Raw genomic sequence first — 21,343 nt, 5'->3', positions numbered from 1 at the left:
ACACACTATTCTTATTATTATTAAAAAAGGTAAATATTGTAATAAAAAAAAATGTAAAAAAAAAAAAATAGCCGTCAAGTGTGTTTTTGTCTATCGTGTAAACAAATTTTGCCAACCGGAGAAAGTTTTGGAGGTCGCGTTGCGCAACCCACCGGATTAGCCGTTATTTGTTCATTTTCTTAAACAATTCCGTCGGTTATTTCTTCTAATAATACCTATACTCCATTACAGGGGACAGGACGTATTATATTAAAACAAAACAATGGCGTAGAGTGTGCAATAGTCATTCCGAGTGCAGTTTTGAACGCACAATATAGAGTAATGACTGGACTAGACTACCAATACCGAATCTATAACCAAATTCTAGTAGTGATTTCCAAATGTTTAACAATACTTTTTGGGACATAATAATATTCAATTGCCCCGGAGCATTAAATACCTCATACTTTGGGTACTTAAAAGTTGAAAATGTAAAATTTTAAAAAACATTTCGAGGGGGTTTCAGCCTCCAAACCACTCCCCCCCCCAGTGGGAGAGTTTTTAAATTAAGAATAATTAGAAATTGAAGAAATTCACAAAAGGTTTGCAACCCTTTTAGAGGAAAGAGCTTATGGTATATTTTGTTTGGTAGGTCAACTTTGCTGTGGCATCTATGTACTGTGTCTAAAATATAATCCATACATCACATAGCCCAACCATCTCAGTCTCTTTGCTCTCATTTTGTTCGCTATCTAAGTCAAGCCTAAGCTACCTCTTTTCTATTCATCGCTTATCCTATCTTCTCTCGAATAACTTGACTTGAATACCTTTAAAAGTTTCCTAACCAGGATGTAAATGGGTTTTCGGTAGCATTGCGACACGAGCAAAGTGATTCATGGCGAAACATTAAGAATGCGTTGACGATTTACCTTGTGAGTAACTTCCGCCTCGGTCGCCGACATAGTATTGATGTTGACGAAAGCCTTCGACCACGTTCGCGGTTAGGTAATACAATATCCCTGTGGAAAAAAAAACAGTTAATTATATTGCGATTTAGTTTTATCATAAATAAAAGTAAAACCACTGTCTTAGATTTCGACGCTGAGCCGAGGAGGTATTGCTTTTAACAGTGATATGTTTTTAATATATATATTTTTTTTTGTGTCCGCTGAACCGATTTTTCATGTGGTAAGTCTATAAATGAGAAATCGTACCTAAATAATACCAGGCCAAAAATTTAAAAATGTCAACCCTTCACCCCATTTTAACGTCGAGAAAAATACCCAAAAAATGTACTTATTATTAAACTAAAAAGAATCTGGTTATTTTCTCCGCTCCACGGAAAAACGTTGAATTATATATTATGATATGTTGAATTATATATAACATATCGATATGTTATCTCTTATCACTCCTTTCTTATCATTTACCTATTATTACTTATATCTTGTTTATTTATCTTATCTTTAATCTCTTATCATTTATTACTCATTTCTAATTTCTTTGTTAGCATAGGTCAGGTTAACGGCTAGGCTGCTTAAGTATGAGCGGCGAATCGATAGTCAACAGAAAAACCGACAAATATTTTCATTGTGTTTTTGATTTGCTAATTGGTAACAACGACATCATATTATTATTATAATATAATACAGACGATTAACTCATATCGTATCACCACCCTAATACTGAAAAATGCAATTGTTTAGCACATTTTGTCATTACAATGCTTTTATCGTTATTTGCATTTCTACCGTCGTCTATACGGATTTGCATCAAAGTCTTATGTTTGAAAGTGTTTTTTTTTTGACAATGAATAATTAAATCAATGTGAATTGTTTTGTCATTGTCGGCGGATGTATTGATATCATTAGCGCCGCACGGACGACACTGGTAAAAACCAAATTTGCAATGATAATCCGCCCATACTGTTTTGTAACGTGTCAAGGAGATGTTTTGTTTGTAAGATTGTAATTATGTGAAAAGCAAAAGTACTTTTTTCCTCGACCAAGACCGTACGTTTTCGTTAACGAGACAATATACTGAGTTTCCGGCCTAACGTCACACGGTTTTCGGTGTACACGATTAAATTGCATTGTATGCTATTTAATTGACGTGATACGCATCGTTTAAACACACTCTATACTCGTATACACCATACAAGTACATTATTATTGTTCACCAATAACGATATCCGTTATGAAGTACATACCTATACATATCGTAATGTAACATGAATCGCATAACACCGATTGCGCGACAAAAGAGAAATTGTAGAATATATTTAAAGTGTTATTATTGTTTAGTTACTGCACAATGTCGATATACCTACTATGTAATACCAAAAATAATAGCAGAGAATAATAATTAACCCCATTAACTAACTGCACGTGATGAGTATTATTGATTACTTCCAATTATAGGTATATCAATTTTCAGTATTTTTCACAGATATATACATAATAAACTAGATTGCTAACTAATTGATAAGAAGTGTGATAAGAATCGAATTCGGCCATTTTTGTGGGATTTATGTGCGTATCAAATAATATATATCTGTGATTCTGTGCGATCAACTTTACTTGTAACTGTTGTAAACAGCAAATATGATAAATGATTTATAGTATTAATATTTATATTTATAGTGATTATATATTTTATAGTATACTGTTTGTGAACAGTGATAACAGTTATAAACACGTGATAAGGTTCTAATTTCCACAAGGATGGTGGAAAATGGTAACTTAAATTATCACAATTGCTGGCATTTACACTTAGCAATCTAGCTTTCTATCTATAAATCTGCGGTGTCCTTAAACTTTAGCCACAGATTAGAAAAAACCGGACGATGCAGTTCGCCATTTACTGATTACTGAAACTTTTGGGACTTTTTGGTACAAGAACCAACAAAACATAACATGAACTGGTCTCAGAGGTATTGTAGAATTTGTAATTTTTTGTACTGTCGATTAGTAAACTAGCACATTGCACAATCTCATCTGGGTATAATAAAAATATACTATCCACAAATTCAAAATGAATACACTCGTATCACACACTAACATTGTTGAAATGGACGATAAAACGACAATAACCAGAAATAATTCTAAATTAGTTATATTGTTAGAGAGACGTTGGTGTGTGTATATTGATAATATTATATCTAGTAAAAATAGAACGACAGTCGTTACCATTTTTTTTCTTATTGTACGAGATGAAGTTGTTTTTTTTTTTAAAGAACATTTTGATTAATCATTACAGGTTACTACAAATATATTGTAGTTATAATAACGATCCAAGAACATAATATTGTAGTATGTACCTACGGTGCCAATTGTAGACTGTAGAGTTTAATATAATGTAATATTATATAGTTATTTAAGGTAAATAATTTAATTCTCGTTATAAGAAAAACATATGTTATTTACAACGTTAGTGCTTCGATGAGAACAATGTGCAATAATTAATCTGAACTATCATATTATATTTTAATTTATTAACCATGTACTTCAACAATGCTACAAAAGCGAACCTATACAGGATTGATGAATCATTAAGGTTGAAAAACTCATCACTTAACCTAACTAGACAAAATGTTCAACAAATTACTTTTAATTTAAAGAGTTAATGAAATATAATAAATATGTCGCCATTTAAGTTGTAAAAGTCCACAGAGCTCTGGAAAATACTAAAGAAGATAAATATTTGGTAATTTTATAATATTTTATGTTACCCTGACAGTATTACCATGGATATACCACTGACTCATATTTTTTTTTCTCAATGAAACTTATGGGTAATACCTATCTTTTGAACGCCTTGAAACGTTAATTTTATGCAGAAGCCGTTGGAAAGTTATAACTCCTAAATAAATGACAAGGTTGTTCTACATTGAATTATTTATCATAGTAGTGTGAGACAATGTGGGCAATAATTATACAAACAATTTAGTAGTGTTTATAATAATAATATCTTACACCGTCAAATTGATGTACCGTTTTTTTCGATATAAACGCTGATAAAACGTTCTGCGATTTTACTCGGTATTATTCGGTTTATAAAAAAAGATTAAGAAATACATTTTACTATTCGGTATTAAAAATCAGGTTAAGGTGTACAAAATCGGATTCCTGTACGAGACATTTGGCAAACATAACTATTTTGACATTAGTTGGACCGTTAAATGTACCGAGTAATTGCGATTTAGCACCCGAAGGAATACGAATGATTTGCATAATAATTTCGATTTTGTTTTCTCTAGATTGCTCCGGAAAAACAATTAATCAATTAATATAGCACACGGATTTAAGAACAACAGTGATAACATTCGACACGGATACCTACGCATAGTAAACTAGATTTGAAAGCCAAGAAGGTATTTGTTTTTGTTATAGTCTTAGTTGATCTCGTCGTTAAAAAAAAAATACTATTCTGTTGTAATCTCAAGATTTTGGGCTGATTTTTCACGTGGAAAGTTCTTAGACTCAAAACTTGTACATCATGTTATTATCAACTAACCTGACCTACCGCCATCTTTGTGGAAATTATAACCTTATCACATGTTTATAGCTGTTATCACTGCTTATAACAATTTATAGTTTACCTGATAACACAGAATCACAGATATATATATATATATAATTTTATACACACATAAATCCCACAAAAATGGTCGACGTCGACTTCCATTCTTATCGCAGGTTAGCAATCTAGTTTTTTATGTGGTTGATAACAGATTATTGATAAGACAAATTAACTGATAAGTGAAGAGTGGAGCAGTGATGACATATGCATGTTTTAATGTTTTTTTTTTCTTTGAGTTGGCGCCAAAAATCCTAGTGGTGTTTAAAAAACTATGAATGTTGTATCCGATGATAAATGACGGCTGGTTTATTTTTTTTTTTTTTGATGGATCGTCTGAAAGTAAAGTGTGGTCCTAAGCGGTTCGGTGAAAACGCGAGTACAACCGGGGTAAACAATATCCGGTACAACCGTCGTGTCGCCTAGTTTTGAACGTTCATCAATATAGTATTTACTCGGTGTATAGTATTGTCGTGTAGGTAACGATGGTCGGGGTCTCGTCTTCGTTCAAGATAAGGTCGGATCGCGAAAAAGAAAACCATACGTTACATGATTATTAGGAGAAGAAGACGAAGAAGAAAAAATTATAGTTGCCACAGTCTTGGCCGCTGCGGTCCGTCGACCCGACCGATCAAGGCCGTTCACGGATATCCGAAGGTCGTGACCAAGATAATAACAATAATAATATTAATATTATTATTATTATTATTATATACACATGCAAACACACACAGGTATCTCCAGATCTATGCAGAAAGCGCACCCAGCAACATCCGCCGGAGATAACTCGGTCAACATAATAAGAATATTTTCATACACATCTAGATACGAGTTTAATTGGCGGTTCTAAACAGTAACGACAAACTATACAATTATATTCTTATTATTAGGTATATATATTATTTTTTGCTTCTCCGCGTTATCTCCGTTTCCTTCTTTGCACACACACACACACAAGTTGTGTTCATTTTGCTTTGTACACAAACAAAAAAACACGGTGAAAATATCCCTCGGGTCAACTCGAGTCAAACGATAACATGTCCTCTCAAAAAGTAGAAGTTTTTTTTAATTTGTAATCTAGCACTTAAGTCGTTCACCAGCGGCCGAGGCGCCAACCGTTCGTTTTTTACCCATTTTCTAACCGCTTTGGGCGACAACGTTAATATTATTATTATTATTATAACCAATCTCGTGCCTATCGTAAAACGATCCAAAACGCCTATACATAAATATTATTATTTTGTTATTGTAAAAAAAAAAAATAAAAAACTCACTTCTTTTCGAATATTTACAACAACATAATAATAAAAAAAAATCCAGTACAGGTAAAAACATTGTACGCAATGACAAAATAACGTTCTTTAAAATTTTAATTTTAGAGTGCATAAGGTTAGGGTTATACCATATATTTATTTATTACTTATTCTTTTATTTAACTTTATTACACTGCATAATTAAAAGTATTAATTTTTAGTATAATAGTCACACTATTTTACAATACTTGCCATAACCTTAAAATATACACCTTTACAAACATCTCTTATCATTATCATTGTTATCTGTTATCATTAAACGTTTAACCTCACACCGTGTATGGTAGTTAACAATTAATGAAAATATTTTAGACTAAATTTACATCTAAAATGGGCCAACAACGTATGCAGTTTTCTCAAAAACAATATTACACTGGTCGTAGGAAATTTCTAGGTGCTGTGTGCGATAGAATCAACAGCCAACAGGTATTTGAAAATTATTTCATTAATAATATAAAATGAAATATGGTTAACTATGGGAAAGAGTTCATGATAGTTTTTAGTTTGTCAATACAAATTTAAACCAACTAGACTAAATCTAAGTTTAAAAATATGTTGGGTGTTTTTCTCTATTTAGAAGTGGAAAGATGAACTTTTTAAATGTTTGGCTTATTAAATAAACTTTTCAGGTACGATTTTTGATCTATAGATTTACATTTCCATAATCACTTTGGGTTCTATCACTGGATGGCCTCCTCCTCATATTATATCACAGTTTAGATTTTTTCTGTATATATATATATATATATTTATATTAATGTTACTATTTGCTTATTAAGCCTTGTAGCGTAGATTATAAATATTATTTTAGTAATAAAATACCTATAATTCTAAGCCATAGTCTAACTAGAGTGTCCAGACACAAAATTTAAACAAAAATGTATTTATAGACCCCGGTTCTATGTGGGCACCGGTTTGAAGTGTGTAAAAATTTGGACTTGGCGAGGGGGTGGCTGTTTTTATTTTTCCAGACCGTGGCTGTTATTATAGAGAAAGAAACGGCCATTGCCTTACCGCTTGGCTATGCGTCGCCCATCTATCTGGAAACCTTAGATATGTAAAAAAAACAAAATACATATATATATATATAAATGTTGTGCATGTGTTCAAAATATAGTTTAAACACGCGGTCGTGCGTTTCGCTTTCTCCGGAGATTATTAAAAAATTATTATTATTATTAATATATATTTTAAGTCCCGCTTTGGACGACCATACGACTGATGAAATCGACCGGGAAACCGCACGTCCTATTGTCTACAAACATTGTACCTACTAACAAGGAGTAGGTACGATACCTATTAGTGTACGGTGTTGTTTTCCATATCGCTTTCTCGGTATAGTTTTGACGGAGAAAACCGTGGAAACGTACTTAACTCGAGCTTAACAGGTGGCCCGATTTGCGGTTACACAGGGAACGACATTGAAAGCTGTCAATATCGTCGATCAAACGCATCAGCACACGTGCTGAGTGGGCAATCGTAGCTATAACAATAATAATATTAGCGCCCAGGATCTAGGTATATAGTAAAGTGATAAATTACTCCCGTCGAGAGGACGTCATATCCCATATTTATTAACGAGTTGGGTATAGGCAATTTTTTTGAAGAAAAAAAAAATAGAGCACAAGATGCCCTATTGAACCGTATAGGCGTTTTGCATTATCCACAATGTTTATTTTAAATCTTAGTGATATTTTTTTCTGATTGACATTTTGAAAACAACTTATATCCGTTTTGTGTAAACATGTTTACAAACAAAGGATTTAAAATGCTTTTGTACGATTAGTTTCAGAGTAGGTTTACATCATAATATAGAAAGCTGATTGTTTAAAAAAATCAATTCTATTCAACGTAAATTATGTCAAGTCAAAAAACAAAAAAGATAAATTCGGAGGTTAAACGTAGTTGATTAGCGAAAAATTAATTTTGTTAACAATTAAATTTTCAAGGAAGAAAAACCGTTTCGATGCGGAGCGAAGAAGGCATTGTTTTTATTATTTTTTTAAAAACATTTTATTTTTGTGATATTCTTGTTGATACTTTTAAATAGCAAGTTTATAGATCAAAAATCGTACCTATTACTTATTGGACCAATCATTTCAAGAGTTGGAATTAGTTTGAAATGTATGGAATATTCTTTAGGCATATTATTATCAATATTCGTTGACAAACCAAAAAGTTATCAAAACCGTTTCAGTTATGAAAATCAATGGAAACTATGCCACGAATCAGCAGTCGACATTTATCTGAAAAATAGCGTCCTTATGTTTTTTTTTAATGTAAGGACTTTGCGAAGCGATGTTAAATTAAAACCGCTGATAAACTTATGAACACAAAACTTTCAGTTGCATGCGGCACATCAGTTTAGTGTGCTAATCAGGTATTGGCTTGCGAAAGGTTTCATCTGATTCCAGGACACTCACGCATTAGGTGTACCATGTAACTCCAATGGTTAATTGTGACACTGGTTAACCGAGAAATATGATATGCCGTGTTGCTAACGGACCACATAGATGGAGAACGGCCATATGGGTTTCTAGTACGGATGCTAGTGTGTAAATATGAATGAATTCACCACAATTTTTTTGGTAATTAACGCCAGTGTTGGATTTGGATGAAATCGTTTGTAATCATTCACTCAAACTAGTTATGAGCAAAGGAACCGATCAACAAGAGAATCGCTCTTTAGGATTACACCAGGCGCCTATGCCAGATGACGAATAGTGTAAAGGCGTTACACGTATCTCGTCGATAACGATAATGATTATTATTGTTTTTCAATACCGACATCACTTTCTTGTTACGAACACATCCATAGGTGTTACGATTCGACAGTAAAAACCCGGAGGTCACTCATGTGTTGTATGCATCATGTACTGCAAGCATAGGACACGTCATGTCAATTTGCTCGAACGGATTTTAAAATTCAACTAGCGTTTGCTCTTGCTTCCCTTCCATATCATCAGGTCGTCTTGTCGTTGGCGCGTACCTTCACATTCGTTATTATGTAGATTCGAGTATTGCACAACGAATGGCGACAGTAAAAAAAACAACAATGCCATTATTACGGTTTCACCCATGACACAACTACGACTCCGTCAGAAATCGGGTCAAGTCGCTTTAAGATTCGATTACCAATCAAACTTACATCAGTTATAGGATCGTTGATCATAATTTGTGGAATACACCAAGTACGGGATGAAGAATACCTTGGCTTGAATTTCCAGTGGAGTCATTATTATTGTACAATTTAGCATGTATCCAAAATGTGTCAATCAGAATCACCTAATATGCTTCATTGACAAAGGTAAAACAATAAAGAATTAGCCATTTCCTCTCTGGCTCCTGGCTTGTCTCAAGTTCTATGGTTGACCCTTTTACAGCTATTCCTGACATGGGGAATAGTAAGGCAGCAATTGGAGTGTCTCAAAATTGGTACCATATTACCATGTCAGTGTTTTGAATTAGCAGCCAGGGTATGGATTGTTTGACCTTTGACTACATTCCTGGTTTGTTATCAGTTAAAACGTTTTAAAAGGGTGAATTTGCCAAGTGCCCTGAATTATTGTCAATAGAGTATAAATAATAATAATTTATTTCTTAGATAAATAACACATATCTCATTTGAACTCTGATATTGTCAGAATGAGATACAAGGTGTGTTATATTAGCATAACGTTACACTGTAGATTTTCGGTCGAAACTATGAACAATATATGGCAATGTATTTTCGTTTCAAAAGGATTACACGGAGCAGACGTTGTCGTTTCTATTGTCAGTATAATATGTGCGGCACCCGAAGACGGTCAACCAGAGTAAGTACCATAAAGGCATATATACCTGTAACATCATTAAAATACAGAATTTATTGTCTCGCACCCGGATTTCGCCTCGAAATAAAAACACTGGCGCTGGCCATTAAACGGTAAACGGATAGCATATATACAAGTACAACATGTGGGTCAGTTCATATTGCCCTTGTGTTATTCGGACCTAACAGCGGGGATTGAGAGACATTTAAATCAGATATTCTGCACAACGCTTGTGTGTATTATTACATTCTCCCAAACAAACCCCCTCACGAGCAAAATTAAACAAGCAACATAAATATTTTATAGTTTCCCGACATCGTATTTGGTTTACTTGAAACAAAGAATCGCGATTTGTAGAAACCGTGTTTCGAGTGTCTTAGTCCAAATAGTAATTTCCAACGTTCGCCTGTGTATTATGCTAATGTTGTCGCGCTATTATGACCGCTTTTCCGAGTCAAATTAAACCAAGTAAAACCGATTGTTTCGGCTCGGGTTTTCGCTGTCAACGTCGTGGCGGTGACAAATGTTTGTAAAAGTACTGAAGATTTTCGGAAAGAGGCATTCGTCTTAGAGCTGGTGAAAAAAGTACACCGTTAAGACGGATCGGAAACAATAAAGCACTGACCGGAACAATAGACAAATTATTTTTTCTTTTCTTGTGTTGTCTAAAGGATGGACTTTGGACGAACAAGTGTTGCCAAACCATCTCCGGACGAGATTGACCATTGTTTTAGCCAATTCCGAATAAAAGGACCAGCTACGACGATGATGGTGGCAAATACCGTCGCCCTTGAGCGAGTCCGGATAACAATCGCTATTAGGAGTCGATGGTTTGCAGCCAGACACAAGTACAGTTTTACATAACGGACCCGGAGCGTTCGTGATGCCACCGTGTCTTTTTAAATGGGTTTTTTGTTATTGTTATTAATTTTTTTCCCCTGTACATTAACGGCAAGACACGGCCGGAAGCCGGCCTAATGATCCGAATCGTCGCGTGGACGCACGCATGTCTATGTTTGGGTTTAATGACCAAAATAAACTCTCGGTGATCCCAACCAACCCCGACCAATTTCTGTCTGATCATTGAATTCGGTGTAATTGTTATTGCATAAAGGACAACGGGTTTTCTATTGTTACAGTCTAAAGATCTATAATTTTTTTTAAAACGAAGAAACAACCGGTTTTTTTATGTGGTCACTGAAGAAACTGCATTTGAAACTTATAGACTTGACGCCAACTAGATGGGAAAAACGCACACACAACAAGACACTTTTCGGTTTTCTCGTTTTAACTCACTCATTTATTAATATTATTATTTATTAAGTAACATTAAAAAAGCAATCAGTACAGATAATATACATTATTTTGGTAATATGGGAGCAATATACCAATATGAGTGCTACATAATTTAATTCGTATAGCTAATAAATTAATTATAAAGTTAAAACGACTTGTTCTTCAACATGGTTAAAGTACCACGATGGAAATAAAAAAATTATAAAGAATTACAGGAGAGTGACATACGATTTAACGGTCAGTTATGACTGTAATTTGGCCTTTAAGTGAGTAATTAAAACATAGATGGTGGAACATCACAAGATACTCGTTGAATAAGGAATATTTAACTAATAAGTTAACATATGTAAAAATCTTTTCGGTATGGGTTGTATATTATAGTTTAACCCACTTTGAAATGGAAACCAAACAATGGATGCATACTCCAGGATAGACCTAACTAAAGCAGAGTATAATGCTTTTAAGCCATAGCACGTGTATGATATTATAACATGATAATTGGCAAATACAATTTAAGGTCGTCAGCAAGCAGAAGGTAATTACAATTTGTGAACAGTTACCGCATAATTATATTTTATTCTAAACGTTTATCGTTGTAAAAAAGTTTACCTAAACGTCTTGCTTAGGACGAATAGATGAACGCAGACCAAAAGGGGATAACGACCCAAGCCAAAGACCTGGCGTTTAATCGTGCGGCGACGGTATCAATAGTCTCGCTGGCATTAACGGACTCTACTTGTGAAATATTTTAAGACATTATCCTTCACGGTCGAGTACACCTGGCTTGTAGTATAATTCTGGGTTACCGAAGAAACGACGTGTACCGTTGACCATACGATCTAGAAATTGGCACTTTGCGATTAGCGTTCGGTCGGATTATTATTAGAGACGTTCGTTCTTGTATTCACATTTTTATGTGTGTCATCAGATCAAAGAGACATTCAATATTTAAATAACGACAACAGTAATAATAAACTGGATACCATCGGTTATAACGTGACTATAACTATATCGACAATCCGCAATGGGTTAACTATGATCCAGTAAACGTAATAAAAAATATTGCATTTTTTTAATAATCATTATTTGTTCATGTTTGAACACTTTATACCTAACCTAACATAACCTATCCCTTCTATGCTGAACCCTGTAAACTTGTCATGTTTTAAATAATAATCTACTTACTATCTTAGCATTTTTAATTGAGAATAATTTGCTGAACGTTTCGACTGGTCGATTACCAGTTTAAAATTTAGGACTGGAGTGGAGTGCGGACGGGTGATGTACACAAATAAAAACACTACTCAAACGGATTGCATGCGGTCTGTTTTTAAGGAGTTTCGTGTAGGCAATAATTAAGAAAACAGTGGTTTTAATCAATTTCGACCATGTCAATTAATTTTCCGGTCAATTTTTATAAGCTTCGAGGTATTATTATTAATTTGTACAATTTTTTCTTTGTGTAAAAGTCATTTTGGCTTATTTTTTTTACCAAAAGTCTATCCTAACCTATCCTGACCAAACCTAACCTAACCGACCCTAACCTAACCTAACCTAACCTAACCATTCTAAGTAATCTAAATTTTGTCTGGCTTTTTTAGTGTAAAACATAAAATAAGACAGTCCGCATGAAAACCCTTTAATTCCACACTTTCCCCCGTCAAACATTTAAACTCTAATGACTTCAGGGGTAATTTATCATAATTGGCTATCGACCGGTCGAAATTTGCTTAGCTTAAGTTCATAAAATATAGATATAAGATCACAAAAGAGAAGAGGGTTGTATTTAATATGAACATTGGCAGAACTATAGTAGTATAAAAAATTAATAATTTTAATAATAGCTTCTAAGATGTTGACTGGGTCATAGTTAACCGAACCGCAGGCGATACCGCCTGCATTACCCGATGTTGTCTGTAGAAAACGTTCGGTTGTAAAGTGATTGCTTAATTCGCTTTTGAGATTTTAATTTTTTATCAACACCTACCGAAATTCGGCGGCGGGTTCGAAAATATTATTATACACACACATACATAATTACTTAATTTGTTGTGTTTCGTCAAACCGGTAGAACTCGTTTACAGATAAAACTTTTACGGTTCGATGCTCTATACGAGTGTGTGGATGTTTTTACTTTTAATAATTTCCAATACGGTTTATATAACAACAACAACAATAAAACTGATATCGTAATAAAAATATGTTCGAGTATTGTCCATATTTTTTGATCAAGCAGAATTTAATTTATAACACTTTAACCGTTCACAATTCTATCCGTCTAACGGAAATTAGATATAGTTTTAAACAATTTCGAATGAAAATTGATAACATTTTACAGTGATATTTATTTTATACGGTCTTGGTATTTTCTGAATAATAGAAATGTAATAATTATCTATGAAATATGTCCAACACGCCCAAAAAAAAAAAAAAAATTATAATTATATATAATTTTTTTTTTTGTAAAAAGAAAATATTTGCAATTCTAAATTGCTATGTATGTGATTGCGTGTGATTGGATTTGGAACTAATTTGAATTCTGCCAACAGTGTAGTTGTATACAGAAAAACGTAACAAGTTCATTGCAGACAAAACGATCGCGAGATATTTGCTTTCCCTCTGATTTTTTAAAATTTTCTTATCCTTATTAAAAAAAAAAAAAAATTAAATAATACAATTTCTCACGGACAAAATATTAGAGCGTTTCTGATATTTTCTAAATTGTTTAAAACAACTTTATCAAAAACCGTCAGTAGCTATACATATGCACAACCCAACTTGATTGAAACGGTGGACTTTTCATTATAAAAAATTCATAATAAATGAAAATATTAAAATTAATACACATCATAAGTTGGGTCACGTTTACTGACATAATTTTCAGCGTTAAAATCCCAAAAAGAGAACTAAATAAAAATAAAAAAAGTTCACCCATTTTGGGATGGCAGAGGGATTTTGATACTTTTTAGTTTGTCCATATAAATTTCAACTAACTAACTAACTTTAAAACAATTATAACGTGCTGTAATTTTAAGTTAAAAAATATGTACATAATATCCAGGCATAAAAAATAAAAAACAATAAAAAAATATCATTGTATAAAAACGCAATACCTTTTCAGCTCTGAATAGAAGATAAAAATCGGTTAATTTTTGGATCGGAAAAATAATTGTGCCCTTCAAAGGTGAAATGGTGTATTTGAAATCAATTATACATATTTATATAATAATATTATGTTGAATATAATATTATGAAACCACAAATATCAAAAAAAATTTACATACACCACTTTGCATTTGAAGCCACATGGCTGATTTAGGGCCCTGCAAAGTATTCGGCCACACATTTTGGAGGGGTGGCAAAATCAAATTTAAATTAAAATTTTATTGAATATTTATGTTGTTTTATGTAGTAAAAGTACTTAATTTTTTTTTGTTAAATTTTTCTTTAAGATATATGACATTTACGAATATTGCAATGTTAGGTGTTAAATTTAGATCTTAAATGGTAGTTTTATTAAAAGTTTAATTATATTGACCCGAGTATTCGACACATTATGTGTCGTTCATTGTAAAAGCGAATTATCTCCATGTAATTGATAAAATTTGAGATAACGACCTTTTTGTAAATTTATGTGTTGGAAAACAAGTACAAGTAGTCATTCAATGTTTTTTTTATTTACGTTTTTTGGAGTTGCTTCTCTTTTATAATGAAATGTGATTTCATTAGACGAAAATATGTATATTTTTAAAAAACTGGAGTTACACCGCCTAAAGTATTTATTTTTTTGTACATTTTTACTTAATCAAAATAAAATATGGTAGGTAACATGTATTAAAATCTGAACGTTTTTTGTTTATATTTGTATTTTATAGTTAATATTTTTATACCTATATATAATGTATTTTATTTTATATTTTTATTACATGATTAATATTTGTTTGTATTTAAAATATAATTATGGACATTTTTTTTGAACGGTATATTTCAGGACAGGAGCGGCAAATTTTGTGGGGGCGGCAAATCGGTAAATCCGCCCTCTGTCCCGGGGGGGGGGGGGTTCCAATTTACCATCCCCTCAGAGGGATCGTGTACACACACACAATATGATGCACAGCATCGATCACTAACCTGACAACAACAGTGTGGGGGCGCGTCTCGATGACCACGTCATGTTCCAAAAGCGTGTCCCCGGCTGAGCAGTGCTGGTGGCGCGGACGATTGCGGACAACGCACATAACCAAACGTACGAACCGGGAGAGCGGACCGTGAGTATTTCGGGGCCCGCGGATACTGCGGCACTGCGACTGCGGCGACGGCGGTCGATTGATCCGTGGCGTTCGCGGCCGCGACCGTCGTCGAGTCGTGGGAGTACCGCCGGTGGATGGCGGGGCACGGGAGAGAAAGAAAGAAACAAGAGACGAGGCTCTCCCGTGTATGTGTGTGTGTGTGTGTGTGTTGTTACAATGTCTGCCCAGAAGAAAGTGAATCCGTGCACGACCGTGGGCAAGGACGCCTAAGGTGACGTCACACACACACACACACACACACATACCCACACGGGTAGGTTTATAATATTATAATGTACTCATTGTAATTATATGGGTACAACCTACTCACGTTGTGTTCACGAGGATGCCCGGGTAAGATTTTTAAGAAGGTAAATCAGTTTGTAAGGCCAAACTGAACGGAGAATGAGTGTAGCGAAGACGAGAATGCTAAGGCTAGGTAGGATGGAATGAGAAATGAAAACACAAGAGGGAGTCTGCAAGTCGTGCATCAGTTGTGGGCAGAATAGGTTGGTGAGATAGCTCGGTCATGTTAAGAGAAGAGACGAGGCAGTGAGAGGTGTGTTGAAGATGAATGTAGAGCGAAAGAGAGGAAGACAAGATAGCAATAGAAAATAACAAAAGGATAGCTGGGGTGATTGAACATTGAGATGTAGAAGATCAAGCTCTACGGGTAGGTTTATAATATAAAATGTACTTATTGTAATTATACGGGTACAACCTACTTGTCGTGTTCAGGAGGATGCCCGGGTAAGATTTTTAAGAAGGTAAATCAGTTTGTAAGGCCAACAGTGAGGCCAGCAATGTTATATGGGTAGCGAAGAAACACAAGGGGGAGTCTGCAAGTCGTGCGTCAATTGTGGGCAGAATAGGTTGAGATAGCTGGGTCATGTTAAGTTGGATGTAGAGCGAAAGAGAGAAAGACAAGATAGCAATAGAAAATGATAAAAGGATAGCTGGGGTGATTAAACATTGAGATGTAGAAGATCAAGCTCTACGTACTAGGACTAGGATGGCCGAAATGAGAAAGCAACGGATTCCTGGAACCTATTCATATTGTAGGAATAAGGATGGGGCCTAAGTATGATAAGTGTTGTTCATTTGTTCATAATATACCACAACTAGTTTGTGTGAATGATTACAAAAGATTTCATCCAAATCTCAAACTAATTCCAACTCTTGAAATGATTGGCCCAATAAGTAATAGGTACGATTTTTGATCGATAAACTTGTTACTTGAAAGAATCCGTTCAGCGGTTTCGAAGTTACTATGGGTTAGGTCACAAAAAATAATGTTTTTAAATAAATAATAAAAAACAATAGTACCTTCTTAGCACCGCGTCGTTTTCTTCCTTGAAAATTAAATTTTTAACAAAATTAATTTTTTGCTAATTAACTACTTTTAACCTTGGAAATTATTGTTATTTTTTTTAACTTGACATAATGTACTTGTAATAGGATAGGTTTTTGTAAACAATCAGCTTTCTACATTATGATGTATACCTACTCTGAAACTAATCGTACAAAAGCATTTTAAAACCTTGCCGAAACCCTTCGCAACCGGCTTATTAGGTTTTTCTATTCGTGCATCAGGCAATGACAAGATTATGCCATTGGTGGCTATTTTTTTTTGGTCTATTGTTTAATTAAATTTTTCTTTTTATCTAATGTTTTGCTGCACGATTGTTTTATGGAGAAAAAAATAGTAATTACAACGTTAAAACGTTTGTCACGACATCAACAGGTTTGAAGGGTACTTTTTTCTGTTTTGCTTGAACATGTTTAGATGAAAAACAATGTTTTAAATCGTTGTCGAGTATACCGCAATAGTCTGAAAAATAAATAAATTATCAATAAAAAGTCCTAATTACAGAACTAATAAATGCACATCGCGTCATCATGTTATTTTAATAAAATTACTAAATATTTACCCCTTTTTTTAGTACTTTCCAGAGCTCTATGAACTTTTAAAGCTTGTGTATATATTTAATTAACTATTTAAATTAAGAATAACTAGGTGAAAAAATTTGGATATACTTTGAAAAGTCCAGCATGGTTTTAGTAAATAAAATAATAGGAAAATTAAAAATAATATGCACTCGAGCTCATTAACTGTATAAAAAGAGAAACTTGAAAAATTGTATCATACACAAAAGTACATAAATTATAGGGTTTTATGATCATTAAACAATATAATATTTTATAAGCTACATAAAACATATCATACAAACCGAGTAATACAATTATTACTGTAAAAAAATATAAACGAATTCTTGGATATGTATATGTTACTTTCAATGTTAAATTACATAATGCTAACAACGAAACTAGTAATTTTAACTAAATCACCAGCTATGGCGTGCCGTTGGCCCACAAGGTCTTATGGATTATGTTGTTTATATAAAAAAAAAAATACAACTTTTGTGAGATGTCTTTAAAAAAAAAATATATTAAAAAAACCTACACCTACTTTCCATTTGCCTACCGTTATGTCATGGATTCCTGTCCGACAATTATTTTCTCTCAATTACATATAATATACCTACCTAATAACATCTGTAGGTATAGTGAAAAATTGAAAATCACATTTATATTTTATTTTTATTTTGTCGAACGATTAGTGTAAAATCTTAAAGTATCTAATTTGTATTTTTAATTGTCGTTTATGGCACCACCTATGTTGTTCTGGTGTAGTCCATAAGGTTCACAAAATAGATAGTGAAACGATTACCCGAAAGAAAGTTTTTTTTCATGTTTGCGTTTATATCATATTAAAATATACAGAAACATAACAGTAACTGTTAGCATTAAATTATTACCTACCTACCTACTACCGGTAATTATAGAAATCATTTTTTTTTTTTTATATAACAACTTATAATTGCGCATAATTACAAATTTTCGATCGTTTATTTATTTTATTTTTCTTCAAATTAATTGAACATAAATTTAACCGTTTATTTATGAGTAGTTTTAACGAGCGGTTAAAACGTTTGACTTTTGCTAATTATTTATATTTTTCCCGTTTCAGTTGTTTTTACAACATAACTCGATGGGTTTCTATTGGGATTTATTCTGTTGGCCGTCCGAGTAGTTCCAAAATGATATGGAATATTCTCTAGATAAAGTGTACTGTATCGATAAACGTTGACAAACCATATCACAATGTTGTATTCATTGTGAAAATTTATATAAACCGAAACGTTAAAAGAAAGTAAAATAATAACAAACTGACAAATTAAATGATACAATCACTTATCAGCTGTTATCACATACCTTGTTAACCAATGATAACGTTGGATCCGAGGTAACCACACTTTGGTAACCCAACTAACGTTTTGTTAACTTAACAAATAGAATTTAACAATAATTATGTTACGGTGAAACTTATTTCATTTAACCAGATGTTAAATTTAAATTGATTGTTAACTAACATTGTATGAAGAGTGTATTTAACAATAGTTGGTGAAAATATGTTTCAATGTTTTGCATATTTCAGTGTACATTTTGTCCGTTTTAAGTACATAAATGTGTATATTTTTCAAGTGTTTTTTAGTCTGTTCAATTCACAACTCTGAGAACTTTAATAGAATCGAAAACTTCAGTTGCAAAACTGTAACAAAAATCTAACTAAAGTAAACTTGATTAAAATAGACAACGTTTGGTGGTGAAACGTCGACTTGTCATGACGGATCTGCTAATGATTTTCATTTTTCTTTAGTGTATTTTTCTATAGAGAGCATACTTAGCAGGTCATGTTTATCCGTCCAAAAATTTGGCAGCTCTTAAAATAATGTACTCTAGCACACAATATTTTGAAGTGTGCGCTTTGTCGAATGTAAAAATTCTCATCTCAAGTGTGCTTGTATACACTTTTTAAAATGATTTACTCATCGCTCATACAAATCACCAAATTATTAGCAAACATTCTTTGTTGGTTGTTTTCTTTTTCACATACTCCAAACATTCAATACACAATGTATATACTTACATAGGATTTAGTTTTCATTTTAAAAGTTTATCACTTAACATCTTAGCGTTTGAGTCATTATTTCAAACGGTAAGGCGATAAAAATACCACAAACTACCGGATTTTCATATTTTTTTTTTTATCTAAAAACAAAGTTTATAACGTATTATTATTGTTTTAGTTGCAAACTACGTTTTAATTTCCAGACGCGTTATTTCTTCTTATTATTATTATTAGTATTATTTGTATAGTTCTATTATAATTATTATAGTATACTATAACCGGTTGTCGAGTGAAATGCTTTCAAGCGGATTTTGTAACATGATTTTTTTTTATTTTTGTAAAATGAAAAGAGTTTTGTTTTTTTTTTCGACGACCCACGCCAATAAAAAATAATCGAGAACGCATTATAATAACCATTCAATTACAATGCTGTTTATTATTTTTATTTTTTTTTTCAACTAGAAACTGCGAAATTCATAATAGGCAGGTATCGTTTTAAACATTACCACTATGCATGCACTTATGTGCACAACATGATAGTATTACTTGTTGCTATTATATAGTCATGACTATTGGAAATCGAATATTAACAAGATAGGTACTGTAGAGTTAAAAAAAAAAAAATATAAGAAGAAACAATTGTGATAAAATCGTGAAGAAGTAAAATATCACACAACTGTACTATGATAATTTATTCTTGGCAATAAAATATATTATACCTATTGTCATGCACGTTGTACTCGAGAAGAACAACTACTAGAGTACACTGAACGATTGAAATATTGTATTTAATTTATTTTTCCATTGCTTAGGTGGATAACAGTGTTGGGAAAACAAATTTCTTCTCTAACCGATGATGTATAGATATCCTACAACCAATTAAAACTGATAAACTTTAATGCAGGAAAATAGTATGTAATGACTAATGTATATGAATGTATTACTATAGTTAATTATGTTTTTTTTTTTTTGTTCAAGGTATAGTAGGTATACAGCTAAGTATACCCATTTGCAGCCCCAGGACAAGCGTGTAAGTGTATATTTTATAACACAAACTTATTATAAATAAATTACATTTATATGATTATATGGAGACACTCTTCTTCCAGTCTTAAACTCCAAAATAATTAACCAAAACTGTTTATCGACCGGTAAAAAATGTTTGGCAAATTATTTTACTTTTAAAAACTAATTAAATATAATATACTGCCAGCTTTCAAAAGAGGATAGCGCTCTGGAAAATACTAAAAAAAAAAAAAAAAGGTAGGTAATCTTATAATTTGTAGACACAAACCTTTAATGTTATTTTCTAGAGAAAATCGGTGTCTCGCATGTTAAATCGACCACCCTGTACACTATTACATAATTCATACGGCGACATTAGAAAAAAAAAGTGTATCCAAGTGTAACTCCAATCTGTAATATATATCTGTTAATATTATTCAAAAATATCCTTTTTACTCTGCGTTGCTCGTACATGACCTTGTAGTACAACCCTTATAATGTCCGTGTCGAGAATGCCCCAAGTAGAGGTACCTCTACCTGTTTTTAAAGGAGACTAACCTGTCAGCTAAGCCATTGTTCTTGAACGTATACAGGGTGAGAGAGAGGATTAAGTACTAGACACGTGTTTTTTCTTGAAATATTTCACATCCTATGCAATTAATTAACTTCCTGAAGATGTTGACTGGTCGACCAGCCAGTTGTGAATAATTGCTGATTTGATGAGTACAGCAAAAAAATGTTCTTGACCTAAAAATACTGTTATGTGTCTATACGTTTCCATTAAAGGTTCGAACGTTGAACAAAAGGCAAACATTTGAATGCTATGTAGTATTGTAAAACACCACAAGACTAAAGGGTTTCCATAAAGAAAAACTACAAAATTATGGCTATTTTAAGGGGAAAACCTGCGTTTTGTCCTAAACGTATCACCCTGTATATATATTTTTTATAAACCAAAATATGTAACTTCTTTGTTTTGTTATCCACCCTCTTCGGGGGTTCAGTAGATGAGCGACGGCTCTCTCGAACAACAGCTGATGAATCATTATAATATTGTACAGTAACTCGAAAACGTATTTATTATAAATATTAACACAA

The 21,343-nt window shown here is 32.9% G+C and overlaps 1 protein-coding gene across 2 annotated transcripts in view; it reads right to left on the bottom strand.

Moving 5' to 3' along the window:
• The window catches only part of LOC126833824 (proclotting enzyme-like), a 35,507-nt gene extending 20,199 nt beyond the window's left edge, over nucleotides 1-15,308 (bottom strand). For both annotated transcript variants that reach the window (XM_050565381.1, XM_050565382.1), the window contains exons 1-2: nucleotides 15,110-15,308; nucleotides 909-998 (exon numbers count right to left, since the gene is read on the bottom strand). In XM_050565381.1, coding sequence (XP_050421338.1) covers nucleotides 909-998; nucleotides 15,110-15,152 — 133 coding nt within the window. In that variant the 5' untranslated portion in view covers nucleotides 15,153-15,308. The remainder of the gene's footprint in view (nucleotides 1-908; nucleotides 999-15,109) is intronic.
• Nucleotides 15,309-21,343: the final 6,035 nt, after the last annotated feature.

The sequence above is a fragment of the Adelges cooleyi genome, unplaced genomic scaffold, assembly GCF_023614345.1.
Source record: "Adelges cooleyi isolate 19-005CV unplaced genomic scaffold, UGA_ACOO_1.1 ACOO_flye_CR_arks_rails_tigmint_CR_PRNA_2, whole genome shotgun sequence".
NCBI classification, from domain to species: Eukaryota; Metazoa; Arthropoda; class Insecta; order Hemiptera; family Adelgidae; genus Adelges; species Adelges cooleyi.
This window is presented reverse-complemented; position numbering and strand designations above follow the sequence as displayed.